The 15578-nt window shown below is 36.9% G+C and overlaps 1 protein-coding gene across 3 annotated transcripts in view; it reads left to right on the forward strand.

Moving 5' to 3' along the window:
* The window catches only part of stxbp1a (syntaxin binding protein 1a), a 55199-nt gene that overhangs the window by 9251 nt on the left and 30370 nt on the right, over positions 1-15578 (forward strand). For all 3 annotated transcript variants that reach the window (XR_015519673.1, XM_087300232.1, NM_001025182.1), the window contains 2 exon segments: positions 14147-14196; positions 14428-14509. Coding sequence is in view for 2 of the 3 variants with exons in the window: in XM_087300232.1 (XP_087156358.1) it covers positions 14147-14196; positions 14428-14509 (132 nt within the window). In the remaining variant the exon portion in view is untranslated.

A 15578-nucleotide genomic window follows, 5' to 3' on the forward strand; every position in this document is an offset into this window, starting at 1 on the left:
ATTCACCTGTACCGCATGTCTTTGGACTGTGGGGGAAACCGGAGCACCCGGAGGAAACCCACGCGAACGCAGGGAGAACATGCAAACTCCACACAGAAATGCCAACTGAGCCGAGAATCGAACCAGCGACCTTCTTGCTGTGAGGCGAATGTGCTACCCACTGCGCCACTGCAATGTTTAACATCATTTGGAAAATATAAAAAAAATTAAAAAATCAAAAGGTGGCTAATAATTGTGACTTCAACTGTATTTATATCGACATTTATATATCGTATATGTATATATATCGAGGCCGCAGGCCGAGTGCCATAGTGACCCATCAGTGAGAATATACAGCCACATCTTACTGCTACGAGTGTGATATTGCGTTTATTCAACAGTTCGTTGGCACAATCGTCTACATGAAAAAAGAAAATCTAACACTAAAAATCCTTTTGCAAAAAAAACCTACTTTCTTCCGCCGTTCATTCACATCTGCAGCTGAGGTCAGAACAGCAGAAGCCATTACTAATTCACCAACATCACTTTAAATACTGTTTGATGTGTGTAATGTCTGCTGACATTTCTGACATTTTACGGTTATAAGGCTGAATGGCATAAATCAGTCTACAGAGATATCTCCCTACAGTATTACAGTCTATTACAGTCTACAGTATTTCTCTGTTGCAATCGGGATATCACAATAAATAACCCTGAAAAAAGCAGCACAATCACAACCAGATTGATATTGTGTTTGCGATAAGGAAAAATGCTAAACACATGCGAGCATTTCTTCTTTCTTTCTGCCAACACAACACACATTCCTGATATGAGAGTCCCATCTCACACTCAATATACTACAATTATATGGTATAAGTACAGCATACAAAAGAAAGAGGTCGACTTTGAATATCACTTACCTGCTTGATGATTTGATCAGCTGTTGTTTAAAATTACGCTGTACTGTTCCTCCTCTTAGGGCTTATAATGCGGTCTCTGTCGCCATCTTGTAGATGGACAACCATCTTTAGTCTGCTCAATGACAGACTAATGTCTCTCAGAAATGATAAATATTTTAAAACAGGCACGATCCTTATAAATAAACTGTACAGTTGCAATCTAAACAACTACATTCTCAACTAAAGCCTCAAAAGTGCATTATGTTGTCCAAAAGCAGCAATATTTGACAAACTGAACAGTGTCCTCTGCTTGTTGCTGTATTTGGGCGGAGTAATACACAAGGGTGATGGGTGAAGAGGCTGGATGAGTGCTGTTATTGACAGAAAATTACACTCCTATCAGCCAATCAGATTCAAGAACCAGACAGAAATGTTGTATATATAATATTTATAACTAATATATATATATATATATATATATATATATATATATATATATATATATATATATATATATATATATATATATATATAACTTATTTATATTATATAATAACATATTATATTATTATATATTATATAATAACAAAATGTATTTATTTCTCATTATTAGGTGCATGCTTTTATATGTCTATGTTATATATTTCTATTTATTTATTAATGTATTTATTTATTTAGACAATATATTATGTATATAATTATTCATTATTATTTTAAATATTTATTAATTCAATTTTAGGCAGTTTATTCCACTGTGTCGACCGCTAATAAATCAGGGACTAAGCCGAAAGATGGCTTGTAAGTGAGTAATTCAATTTTAATCACCAATAAAATAAAACAAAAATACCAAACAAATGTATATGATATTTAATATATCCATCATAACATGAATACTACTCATTAGCATATCTGGATTGGCCAGATTTGTAATATTAGGCCTGGCATTATAAGAGCAATGGCTGTATCATGTCTTTTCAGCATCACTACACACTGCATTCATTGAACGGGTGTGTAAGTGACTCAGCAAGCTGAAATTCTATACCAGCAGGATAGGGAGTGTGTGTGTGTGTGTGTGTGTGTGTGTGTGTGTGTGTGTGTAAGTGAGTGTGTGTCCTTGGACCCTGTGACGTATGTTAGGGTTTAGCAGAGCATCTTCTGTCTGCTATACAAGGACATTATTGGATAGTCACCTTCTCAGGGGAACACAGAACGCACTGCAGCGTGGACGAGAACACTATATAGCTTTTATATAATAATACACAACTCCTCAAGATCAAATAAATGATTCAGTTTCTGTTTGCAGTCCTACGCAGAAGATATTAATAGTCAACCGCTCAGTAATAAAAGAAAGGCATCAAGGTCAATCATGCAACCAAGACTAAACAGAAAAATGTAGACTTTAAAATAAGACAGTCTTTATATAAATGTAAGTAAATTCAGCAGGATAGGGGAAATTGCAGACTGTCTCTTTAAGGTAAGTGGCCGTAGCAATCCTGAGAGACTGAGCATAAAAGTGGGTCATGAATAGAGAGTGCCCTCAGGGAGCCTGCGAATATGGAGGGTTAAATCTGCAGCGATGAGTGCATATACTGTTTTTTGCTTTGAACAATAGCAATGATGCTTTTTTTACTCTTTATTTCAATATGTACAGTATTTGCACTGGATTGACCAAAAAGGGTGGGTTTTTAAGTTCCATTCTCTAAGGAACCATTCTTTTCGACTAAATAGCAAGTAGGATTCAAAGTAATATATAGCTTTATTTAAACAAACGGCTCCTTTTATTGCGACAGCTTGTGCTTAATTAAGATGTCTACATTAAGGTTAAATATGAAGAGTGAAGATCTGGAGTGAGATGAGACACTCAGGAGGGAGCTTCGGTGTTTAAGTGAAGGAGCGGGAGACTTAAACAGAGACATGTGGAAAATTGTTATCTTTTCGGATATTTCCGTGTCGATATGTATCAAAATATAGATAAGCCAGTCTGAATTCAGTCAAATTATCATGTTATGATAATGACAAGCTCATCAAAGCTGCTAAACTGGAGGTCTTTGCCGGTTCAGATATTCTGTCTTTTATTGGTCTGTTTACGCTTGGATATCTTTAATGGGTCCAAAAATGCAGGTCAAAGGTTGTAATATGGATTTAAAATGTGGGCTTACTTAGTATAAACTACGTTTTAATAGTAGCAAAGTACAATACTTAGCTTGATTTGTCAAAATAATAAGTCAAAATAAAAGTACAGATTTTTTTTTTAAAATAGTCCAATTTCATGAAAAAGGTACTTTTTTAGATCAGGGATACTATTGTGAACAATAGAGAGTCATTGGAACATACTTGCTTCAGCCTAAATTTATGTGAACTGAAGTTTATTCATAAACTAATTTCGAGAGGATTGCGTGCTAATGATTGCTTGCGGCTGGTCACGCATTATCCAATTTATGATTCACCAATCAGACGATTTCTAAGCCACAATAAATACCCTAAGTTCCACATAACAGCCATCTTCGTTTTGAAGAATCCCCCTGCCGCCCCTACTCCTCCTTTTCTAGATGGGTGACACGGTAGCCCAGTGGTTAGCACTGTTGCCTCACAGCAAGAACGTCACTGGTTTTAGTCCTTACCAAGCCAGCCGACGTTTCTATGCAGAGTTTACACGTTGTCCGTGGGTTTCCCATCCCACCATCCAAAAACATACAACTTAAGCTAATTGACTAATCCAAATCAGCACCATAGACATGCTCCCAGTAAGTAGTTATCTCTTATAAGCAATCACTGTCTGTTCGTTAGCTACTACAGCTGGGGAGTTCTCGAGATCTACCTGAGCTCAAACTCCCCTCCCGCCTTGCAAATGTGAGGGAGCCCCGGGCTCGAGGATCTTATGAGCTCAGGGCTCTCTGCCAGGACAGCATGCCAAACAAGCTTTATAATCCCTCATCAGCTAAGTGTGAACTCTTGAAACTGAAATATGTGCTTAAACATCATACGTTTGACTGCAGATTCTAGGTAAAACAAATGCTATGGGTCAACAACATCTTTTGTTCATTTTCAAGCTAATGACATCTACAGGGATATATTATGGATTAGTTGTGTGGCCAGTTTGCTCGGTAGCTCACGTTGTACAGTCCTTTTTGTAGTACTTGTGATGAGACTTTTCTCTTATGTTTGATTTTGAACACTACTGGTCGAGTTTAGGATTTAGGTCAGTGGTTCGATAGCTGTGTACAACAAAGATGTGTACAACAAAGATTTTAAATGTAGACCAAAGCATATTCAATTAACATATTCCAGATTCACAAAACTGCAAACAGCAGCCTCCAAAAATTTTGTAATCTAAAAACGTGCAACGAAACCTTCCTGAAGCAACTTATTTTACGTTTTACTAATGTGTAGGCTGAGGTGCGTATTTTATTGTTATACATTAAAGCAATTTACAAAGAAATAACTAAACATTTCATGACAGCAGAAGTAGCTTAAATAAATAAAAAAAATAATAGATGAATAGAAGACACATATAAGATTTTCAAAGAATAAGCGAAGGTTCTTCACTTATTAGTTCCAAATATATCCAAATATGTAGTAACAGGTGCCCACCGTTCTATAAATATTTCCAATTTCACTTGAAGATGCAGTCATGTATATCATTCTGCCGAAATGAATTCAGCTTTTTCTATCCACCGACCTATTGCTGGAGAGTGTGGCTTCATGCAATTGATTTTTTTTTTTTTAATTGCGCTTTTGTTATATACTAAGGCAGGTATTTCCCATAAGCTTTGGCTGATTGTAAATCACTTTGCTTTGTTACCTGTAAGGGAAAAGGCCTCTATATACTTGATGTGAAAACAATAAGGAAGACAAAATCAAAACTTAATATGTTTGGAGTTTGCTTTAGAAGTTTGAAACAACTAGCTAGTGCAGTGGAGGTCAGGTAGTTAGATGGGTACAAGTAAATTTCACTCCCATGGATTTAAAGTATAAACTAGTGACCAACTCAACAGTAGTGATTGGATCTTTAGCATCATTGAAAAGATTTAAGTGTGTGACTGTAAGAGTAAACCTAACTCCCATGCTAAATGTGCTGATTCCAATCCCATAGAGGTGAGTGTGAGTAGAATTGGAGGGTTTACACTTCTGCAGTGATCTAGATGGTACCAGGTTTAGTTTAAGCAGGGTGAGTGTAACAATTGCTAGTAAGAACTGTGGCATCCCACTTAGAACAGCATGAGTAGACGTAGATGGGTGCCGTGACCCAGATGGCAGGAAAACAGTGGTGAGTTTAATAGAGGTCAGTTAGTAAGAGCTATAGTATGTGAGTGAAACTAAAGAGACACAATGGCGACTGACGCTGGAGGCTATGGTCTTTAGCATCTTTGGTGCCAGAAACATTAGTTCTTACTTAATATTAGAACCGCCATGGGGTCAATTTTATCCATCACTGTTATTCAAATGTACATAACAATAAACATCAATACATAAAACATTCAAGCCTCCCAGTCAATGAATTTTACTATAATTGCCCTATTTACAATTCCTAGACATTAAAAATTGATTAGAAATAGATTAAAAAGTGGGACATTTATACCTATAAGCACTAGCATGGGTCAAATTTACCCACTTTAAACAAAATGCTATATATGCACTGCTTATGTTTAAAATTATTCACCAATGACTTTTACTTTCAATTTAATTTACTGAATTAGTGGTTATAATAAATGAATAAAGTCACAATGACTAAAAGAAGGCAATTTTTAGAGCTATTAAAAAAAAAAGCAATGGAGAATCTGGAGAAATAAGTTACACTCCAAGTTACATCACTTATATAATGGCTCAAATTTAGATATTTTAAATGAATTTTACATTTAAACATGAATGTTTACAATTTACTGGTGTTGTTCTCCTAAAATAATCTTGTTATGCTGAAATAATCATTTCATGAGTCTAGACCAGGGGTGCCCAAACTCAGTCCTAGAAGGCCGGTGTCCTGCAAAGTTTAATAAAAGTGTAAATCAGACACACCTGGGTTAGTTATTTAAGTTCTTAAACTGTGGTCACACTGGGCTTTTCCTCCCATAGACTTCCATTCATACGCACATGAATGCGTCAGACCGGAAACGCGGGGTCATGCATCAAGTTTCGCAGGTTCGAGGTTTCGAGGATCAAAACAGGATATCTCTGGAAAGAAATGTAAAACATGGAGCAATCGCTTGCTTTTAAAAATATCTAATAAGCTTGTTTAATCATGCCCCCTTTCGCAGCGCCGCACGACAGAATTTCGCATGCTCAAACTTTAATGTGACAGCAGCTCTACTAGGCTTTCTAGAAACATCCTTGCACGTGTGTTAGGGCAAGTTAGATCTAAAATCTGCAGGACACTGCCCCTGCAGGACCGAGTTTAGACACTCCTGGTCTAGACACTTTTTGGTAACAGCGGTGAAAAACAGTAAAATAATATGTTGTTGTTTTTTTTTTTTTTTTTTAGCAATTTCTAAACAAAATTTGTGCTGCATAAAATTGACCTGCACTAGTGATTTTAGGTATACAGTGACCTTTGGCGGTTCTAGTGTTAAAACTGGGCAGAAAGGGGTGGAGGAATTAAACTGGTGCCGTGACCCGAATGTGATTGAGGCTTAGTTAATGTTGTGTTTGTAAAACATATTCTCCTGGCCTAAAAATGTGCACTAGAAGCTGATGTACTGATGAACTGACTTATTAGATATGAATTCATAAGTGTGGCTGTGGGGGTCTGCCCACATTCATGCGGAAAGATCACTCAAAAAAAGATTACTTTTTCTGTTTATTCAAACTACTTATTTAAAATGAGTTGAAACAACAAATATCTTACATTTTTTTTGGAACAACTTAAATGTTTTATGTTCAATCCACTTAAATTTATATAAACATTTATGCTAACTTAATGGATTTGTGTTTGAACGTTATCTCACGTCAGTTCATAGCTTTTTGATTTAGTGGCTAATTCGTATAAAGTTGTACAATCTAATTGATACAATTTAGTGCTATTTGCTCATCCCCCAGTGACAGTTGGGCTTAGGGGTGGAGTTTGGTGCCATACCTCCTATTAAAAAACATACATTTTCATACAACTAAACTCGTACAAATTTGTCCGAATTAGCCACTAAAATGACAAAATATAAAATATAAAATCGTAATCGTTACGTTTCCTTGTGAGTTCAGGCCGGTTATGGAGGCTTATGGGCTTGATTTCATAGTAAACGCAGAGTCATTTGCATGTAATCATATGGAGAAAACCCATTTGGATTGTAATTTAAAGGGATAGTTTAACCAAAAGTGAAAATGTACTCACCATTTGCACAAAATAAAATAATTTGAAGACAGCTGAAAATCTGTAACCACAGACTTCCAGAGTAGAAAAAACAAATACTATGCTAGTCAATGGTTACAGATTAACTAGCTATTACTGGTTACTAGCTTTCTTTAAAATATATCCTTTTGTTTAACAGAAGAAAGGTTTGAAACCAGTAAATGATGAGTAAATGATGACTGAATTAAATGTAAAATCTTTGAACTACACCTTTAATGCATTTTAATAATTTTTTGATTGGATTATAAATATCTTCCATTAAAGTCACCTTCCAGTCCAGCCGATTTGTCCAAATCATTTTAATCAAAAACACACCGAACTGAGAAAAATCAGCACTAAAGCTATCCAGCCTGCAGTCACAAATATTTGATAGACTGCAGTACATTGTATTACCCAATGTGAGGTGGAAAAGAAATAAATGGAGTTCATTAACTGAGAGACCTGCAGTCTCTCTATATATATGTACAGTAGAGTATGATTTAATCCAATAGATTTCTTCTGCACTGCAAGTATTTATCTTCTGCGGATCAGTGAGGAAGCAAAATCAATACACGGAGAAGTCGCAGAATGCATGAAGTTGTGGTTTTATTTCTATTGGTGCTTTGATTGCATAACGGACAGATTTTGAGCCTTGGATGAGGCTGTTTGACATTCGCTTTGTCCTTCTCTGCATTTGCACTTGCTGCAGTAACCCCCATTGGTACAGTGAAATAGTTTTTACCTCAGTCCTGGAGGCTGATCATGGGCAGACGTGAACTCAGGCCAATGAGGGTTATGTTGAAGTCACGTGACTGGATGAAGTGTCCTCTGGAGATGGCTGAGAACGGCGTGACCCAGTGTGTACCTCTGACAGGGAGCGCGCTTGCTGTTAGATTCAGTCATAGTGGCAGTAGAGGAACAAATAAGACATAAAAAATGTAAATGCATTTATGTAACATTAGTAAATATTAAATATATCTATATTAGAATATCATAAGCAGTCTATGAAATGTGTAAATCTTAGTAAAGATTCCTTTTGTTCATAAATGATGTTAAATGTGAATTAAGTATACAATGCAAACCTCCATAGCGTTAATTCACAATATTCATTTAATATGATGTATATGCTTAGTAATATTTTGATCTAATATTTTCACTTTTCAATTAATTTAATTTTTATTTTTGTTTTTGACAATTTTTTTTTAATAACTTCAGTTATATATGAGAATATAATAAATAATCGAATCTAATAAAATATGTGAATATTTATTTAGATAATTTTGTTTACTAATTAATTTAAATGTGAATTAACTATACAACTCAAAGCCTTAGTTTTAAATTACAGTGTTAATTTAATAATTCTTATTATTTGTATGATCTCAGCGGCCACTTTATTAGGTACACCTTAATAGTACTGGGATAGAACTGTTTAATCCTTCGTGGCATAGATTAAACAAGGCGCTGGAAATATTCCTCAGTGTTTTTGGTCCATTTTGATGTGATAGCATCACGCAGTTGCTGCAGATTTGTCGGCAGCACATCCATGATGCGAATCACCCATTCCACCACATCGCAAAGGTGCTCTATTGCATTGAGATATGGTGGCTGTGGAGGCCATTTGAGTACAGTGAACTCATTGTTATGTTCAAGAAACCAGTTTGAGATGATTCGTGCTTCATGACATGGCGCGTTATCCTGCTGGAAATAGCCATGCTGTGGTCATAAAGGTCTGGACATGGTCAGCAACAATACTCAGATAGGCTGTGGAATTGACACAATGCTCAATTAGTACTAATGGGCCCAAAGTGTGGCAAGAAAACATCCTCCACACCATTACACCACCACCACCAACCTGAACTGTTGATACAAGGCAGGATGGAATTCATGCTTTCATGTTGTTGACACCAAACTCTGACCCTAACATCCGAATGTCGCAGCAGAAATCGTGACTCATCAGACCAGGCAACATTTTTCTAATCTTCTATTGTTCAGTTTTGGTGAACCCGTGTGAATTGTAGCCTCAGTTTCCTCTTCTTAGCTCACAGGAGTGGCGCCTGGTGTGGTCTTCTGCTGCGGTAGGCCATCCGCCTCAAGGTTAGACATGTTGTTTGTTCAGAGATGCTCTTTAGCATCTTCACTTGGACAGGTGTGCTCTTAAGCATTAGCAGTTAGACATGTGTACCTAATAAAGTGGCCGCTGAGTGTATATGCTATTGTAATATTAAGTAACATTTTGAAATATCTTTTGGTTTTGGTCAGTGGAGAAAATATATTCTAAATTCAACAGGTCAGAACATATTTTCACTGGAACATTTAGTTCAATCCCTTTGCTCTCAGTTTGATTAGCTTTGGCCCTCATTCACATAAATTGCCATTGGAATCAATGCTAAAATCTCCAGTCAACTAAACAGCTAATCTCTTAACATCCACTAAAACACATCCTGTGTTTAAACACCCATAATCCATCTAGACTCAGGATTTAAGTGATTTCATCCACAGAGGAGCTTAACTTTGAATCACCAATGTCAAAACCACAAAATCACCCTGAGCGCCTTTATACTGACACTGCAGCCAGATGGCTAGCATTGCAATCATGCTAATATTGGCCTCAACAAACAAACATGATCTCCTCCGCCCTATCCCTGCATGATGGGATTACTTGTATTGCAGAGATCAGCAGACAGAGATCCAATGTGCTTCAATTCACTTGCTATGTTCGTTTAACATTGTCCTTGCGTATAGCACAATCTAGGCATCAGAACAGAGGGAGATTTTGAAGATACGCAGATTCAGTTTGGTGCCATATTGAACCCTGTCTCTGCTTTGTCTTTGCAGTCTCACATCTGATAGAGACAAATGCACTTTACAGGGAATAATGCTGATAAGAATGAGAATACGCTTCTTCTGTATAATTATTAGAGCTGAAGGGCTTTCATTTTTATGTGAAGCGTTAGCATAACACCACATTAGCTTAACATTAATTCATTCATTTTCCTTCTGATTAGTCCCTTTATTAATCAGGGCTCACCACAGCGGAATGAACCGCCAACTTATCCAGCATATGTTTTACACAGTGAACGACTCAAACCAGCAACCTTTTTGCTTTGAGGTGACTGATAACCACTGAGCAACTAGCCACTCATTGGCGTTAAATAATGGGGGGAAATAAACAAACACAATAGGAGTAATGGAATATACAATAAGTAAAAACTGCAGTTGACATTATGCCACAATTGCAACTTTGATTTCTTAGTTATTTTACACTGTTTCTTACAAATACTGATCTTTCTTTCATGCATTTGTGCCTATATGTATTATTATCTGACTTTATAGTTTGAAATTGCTATTTTTATTTTAATTGTGACAATATATCTGTATATATGACTCTCACAAGTTTGCCTTTTTAAAAAATGTAATAGTTTTTTTTTATTATTCAACATTGGGACATAAAATGCTGTTGCTGTTTTTATTCTCTCATACAGTAATTGGCACTTTGGCTGTTGTATCTTATATTTTTGCATTCTATTTTTCATAATCGTGACTTGTATCTTACATTTTAGTTTTTCCCACATAATTGTGGCTTTATATTGCACAATACATTACTTTTTTTCCACATAATTGAGACTTTGGATCTCAGAATAAAATTTTTGACTGTTAAATTTTGACCTTTTTTTCATATTTGCAAATTGATGTATCAAAAAAAGGCATAACAACTGAGGCATTAAACTATTTCTCACAAATGACTTTTTTTCCTCTCAGAATTGTGATACTTCCAGCTTGATCTCACCTGAAACATAACTATTTTACATTTTTGCAGTTTAGTGGTTAATTCGTACAAATTCGAATGAGTTTAATTGTCAGAAAATGTAGGATTTTTAACAGGAGGTGTGACATTCAACCCTTCCCCTAAACCCAACCGTCATTGGGGATGAGCAAATCATACTAAATTGTACAAATGAGATATGAATTCATAAGAATTAGCCACTAAATCAAAAATTTACAAACTGCCATGAAATCATGTTGGATATATGACTCATTTTCCATTTTTTTCACACCATATCTATTGCCTATTTGCATAAATGCGACTTTACATCACAGAATCAGTTTTTTTTTGTTCTTGAAGTTTAGCATTTTTCTTGTAGTTCTAGTAGAATTTTTCTATTTAATATTATATTCCAAAATTGCTGCTTTTTTCTAGTAATTGTAACAGTATATTTAAGTATTGTAACTTTTTTTTTTCCACAGTGATGGGTTGCAACTGGAAGGGCATCCGCTGTGTAAAACATATGCTTGATAAGTTGGCGGTTCATTCCACTGAGGCGACCCCAGATTAATAAAGGCACTAAGCCGAAGGAAAATGAATGAACCTTTTTTTTTGTTGTGGATTTATATGTTTGTATGATATAATATATATCACAAATTTCTATGAATTGTGATGTTTCACTATAATTTGAACCTATATTTGAGACAAACGCCAAAAATCTCAGCTAAAGAGAGAGAGAGAGAGAAAAGGAGCACAAGCAAAACGGAGAGAGCTAATCCATTTTAGCAGAGAACCAGCGGGCACAGTCAGGCTCAGGTGTGACAGGCACAGAAACGGGCAAACACACACACACACACACACACACACACACACACACACACGACAGAGCTAGGAGCTTTGCACGGCATTGAAGCAGGTGTGTATGATGATAAAGAGAGTGATAGAGAAAGATGAACACGGTGTCATTACTAATACCTTCATATCTGTGGGCATGTGTGTTATTTATTACATTGATAGCTTTTAACATAATGTATTAATAACATACACGCTTCTTTCTGGGGCGTCACGGTGCTGCAGTGGGTAGCATGATTGCCTCACAGCAAGAAGGTCGCTGGTATAGGTTCCGACTGGGTCAGTTCGCGTTTCTGTGTGAAGTTTGCATGTTCTCTCTGTGTTGGCGTGGGTTTCCTCTGGGTGCTCCAGTTTTCCCAACAGTCCAAAGACATGTGCTATAGGTGATTTAAATAAGTTAAAATGGCCGTAGTGTACAGTATGTGTGTGAATGCAAGAGTGTATGGGTGTTTCCTGGAGTTGGGTTGTGGCTGGAAGGGCATCCGCTGCTTAAAACATATGCTTGCTAAATTCCACTGTGGCAACCCCTAATTAATAAAAGGACTAAGCTGAAAAGAAAATGAATGAATGAATGAATGAAGCTGCTTTCTGGCTAATATAACAGGGGTTTACTGTGTATGATGCAGACACAAACAAAGACATAAGCTGTCATCAACTGCATTATGATAAAGAATTAAATACGAACAAACAAAAATTTCTGTGCACTTTAAATACTAATAATTTTGCCTTTTTAAAAAAAACTTGCTTTGATTTAACATAAATAATGATATATTCAGATATCTTGAGAAGTATTTCATGACAGTACTGTTTTTAACGTATTAATCAAATAAATGCCACCATGTTTTAAGATTTAACAAATCTTACAAATCTTCAAATAGTGTAGATGCTACTTACATTTTTGAGTAGAAATGGGTAAATAGTGTCAAATATTCACATAAAATCGAAACGGAACATATGCTATTGTTTTATGCTAAAGTGCTAGTTATAACAGACAGATTAATAACTCCAAATAATTTTAAAGAGCCCCTATCATGCATTATAAAATGCCATATTTTGGTTTTGGGCGTGTCCAACCACAGGCTGACATGCATGCAAGGTCAAAAAACACTTTCATTTTCTTATAATAGGCATTTATTTTACCTAATTACACCAACTATGATTCGTTCAGCGATTCATTTGTTCTCAAAGTCCTCCTTAGCACGATCCTAATCTGCACTGATTGGTTCAATGACCCAGTCTGTCGCGATTGGTTGACTGCGTTTAGCGTGAGACAGAGAAAAATGCCCAGCATGGCTGATCAACATTGTTGAAGTAGTCAGTGCAGAGTGTATGTGTGAGCCCAAAGCAGGAGTGCAATAAAGCAATGCAGTTTAACACCAGCATATTGCTCTATTCTTAACCTTGACACACATTCAGTATTAATCCACACAGTGGCAAAAGCTGAATTATTTTGAAACTTGACCGGTGCACACATGTAGGAACAGCTGACGGTGGCCATAGCAATTACAAACTGCAGAGGATTGCGAGCTCACAAACGCATTTAAATCTGTAAACAAAGCAGCACGCATTGCGTTTTCAAGATGGTTTTAGACACGATATGAGAATATAAAGGGTTAACCAGATACAGTAAAACCCACGTGGATTGGTTACAAGTAACAAAACACACTTTCATACATAATGTGCAAGCTAGAAAAAACAAGGAGGCAACCATTTTAATCACACTCAAGTTACTTACACTTGTGAAAGAGAGCAAGAAACTGATCCATGAACTATGTACTGTAAAGTTTCTGTCAAGCTCTGATCCTTCCTTTAACAAACGGCAGACAAATCCCTCATTGTAAGCGTGTAGATTGCTGAAGCACTCATCAGAAAAATGACCGGAAACACAGCCCAGGGCTGGGGCTATAATGCTGATGTATTTTTGCAAAAATAAACTTCAACCCCTGACTCTTTGGGTAGGGAAAATAACACTAACTTTCCCTCACACTTCAGAGCACAGCATCTTCACGACATTATTCAACCGGGATCTGCTACAGTGTTTGTCTACCTCTTCTTTCTACAGTGTTTGTGGGTGGGGGTTTCAATTTTCCCGGGTTTGCACGCAACAAATGGACGGGGCTTGGGTTCCATATCAACGTCACGCCGACATGGCTAAAGACGCGTTACAGCAGCGATTCATTTGAACCAGTCTGAGTTGACTCTTTTATAGATGAATCAATAGTCTTAAACATGGCACACTTTTTTGAAAACTCATAATAAGGGCTCTTTAAACAGTGTAAATTTGTGATAAAAACAAACAATGCTTATCACAGGTATAAATGTTCTCTTTTTCTGCAGAGATTATGAATGATGTCATCAAGAAGGTGAAGAAGAAGGGAGAATGGAAGGTAAGACAAACACATTCACACAAACACACATTCACAACATCACACTTCTAATCTTTCATCGAGTCCCAGGAAATATGTGTGAATAATTAAGCCCAAACTATTTCATCCATCCTGCCATGCCCGTTTTACACAGCATGCATATTTATTCCAGTGGCATATCTCCAAATAAATTCAAGTGTGTATCTGCACAAACTTAGTTTCTGAGTTTTCTAATTGTTTTTCTCTCTGTAGGCTTTGATAGTGGACCAGCTCAGCATGAGGATGTTGTCGTCCTGCTGCAAAATGACTGATATCATGACAGAGGGCATCACTAGTAAGTCGATGCTCACATACTGACCTGTTTTCAAGCAACTGAAAAAAAAGCTTTTGCAAATAGTCAACAACTCCAAGTCGCTTAATTTAGAATTAATGTAACGTAAACTCATTTGAATGCTGAGAAATGGTGGCCAGTCAAACATAACTTTTCATATCAGTAAGCTAACTAAGCATATATATGTCACAGAGACGTCTGCGAGTGAATAGATCTTGAATGCATCAAACTACGTTCAATTTAGCAACAGGCAACTTTGTACAGAAACACTAATGGAGGCCAGCTAGTGAAGTGTTGTGCAGGTAAAGCTCACTTCTCTGACCACAAAAGGTGTTCTAGTGACAGAGGGGAATCTCCTCATCCACCACCAGGATGCAGCATCCACCTGGATGATGCAATGGTAGCCATTTTGTGCCAGACCGCACACCACACACTAGCTGATTGGTGGAGAGGTGACCGAGTGATGAAGTTATGAAAATTATGAAATGGGGAGGCAATGATGGACAGAGGCTTGTTGGCAAATTTGCCCAGGAAACCCCTACTCTTTTTCAAAGGACATCCTGGGATTATTAACAACCACAGAGAGTCAGGACCTCTGTTTAACGTCTCATCCGAAAGACAGCGCTCACTGAGCAGTATAGAGTCCCCTTCATTATACTGGGGCATTAGGAACCTCGCAAACCACAGGTTGAGCGCCCCCTGCTGGCCTCACTAACACCACGTCCAACAGCAATCTAGCATTACCATGTGGTCTCCCATCCAGGTACAGACCTGACACAGCCTTGCTTAGCTTCAGTGGGCGACCATGTGAGAGTTGCAGAGACCTAGCTGCTGGCGGTGATTAAAAACATTCACAATTTAGCTAACCATCACATGTGACCAATTACTCTCTTCAAAGAACTAATTTGACTAATCAACAAACTTGGCATGTTGCTAGATTAAACTTTCATAAAACCACCAATAATGATGTAGCTGTAAAATTAGTTCTCAATATAAACGAGTAGCACATTTCATACAATAAATGAAACAATAATGACACAGAAATCACGTTTACAATAGTTTTTCTATCTAA

Source organism: Danio rerio, chromosome 21 (assembly GCF_052040795.2).
Source record: "Danio rerio strain M-AB ecotype USA chromosome 21, GRCz13ab, whole genome shotgun sequence".
In the NCBI taxonomy this organism is placed as follows: Eukaryota; Metazoa; Chordata; class Actinopteri; order Cypriniformes; family Danionidae; genus Danio; species Danio rerio.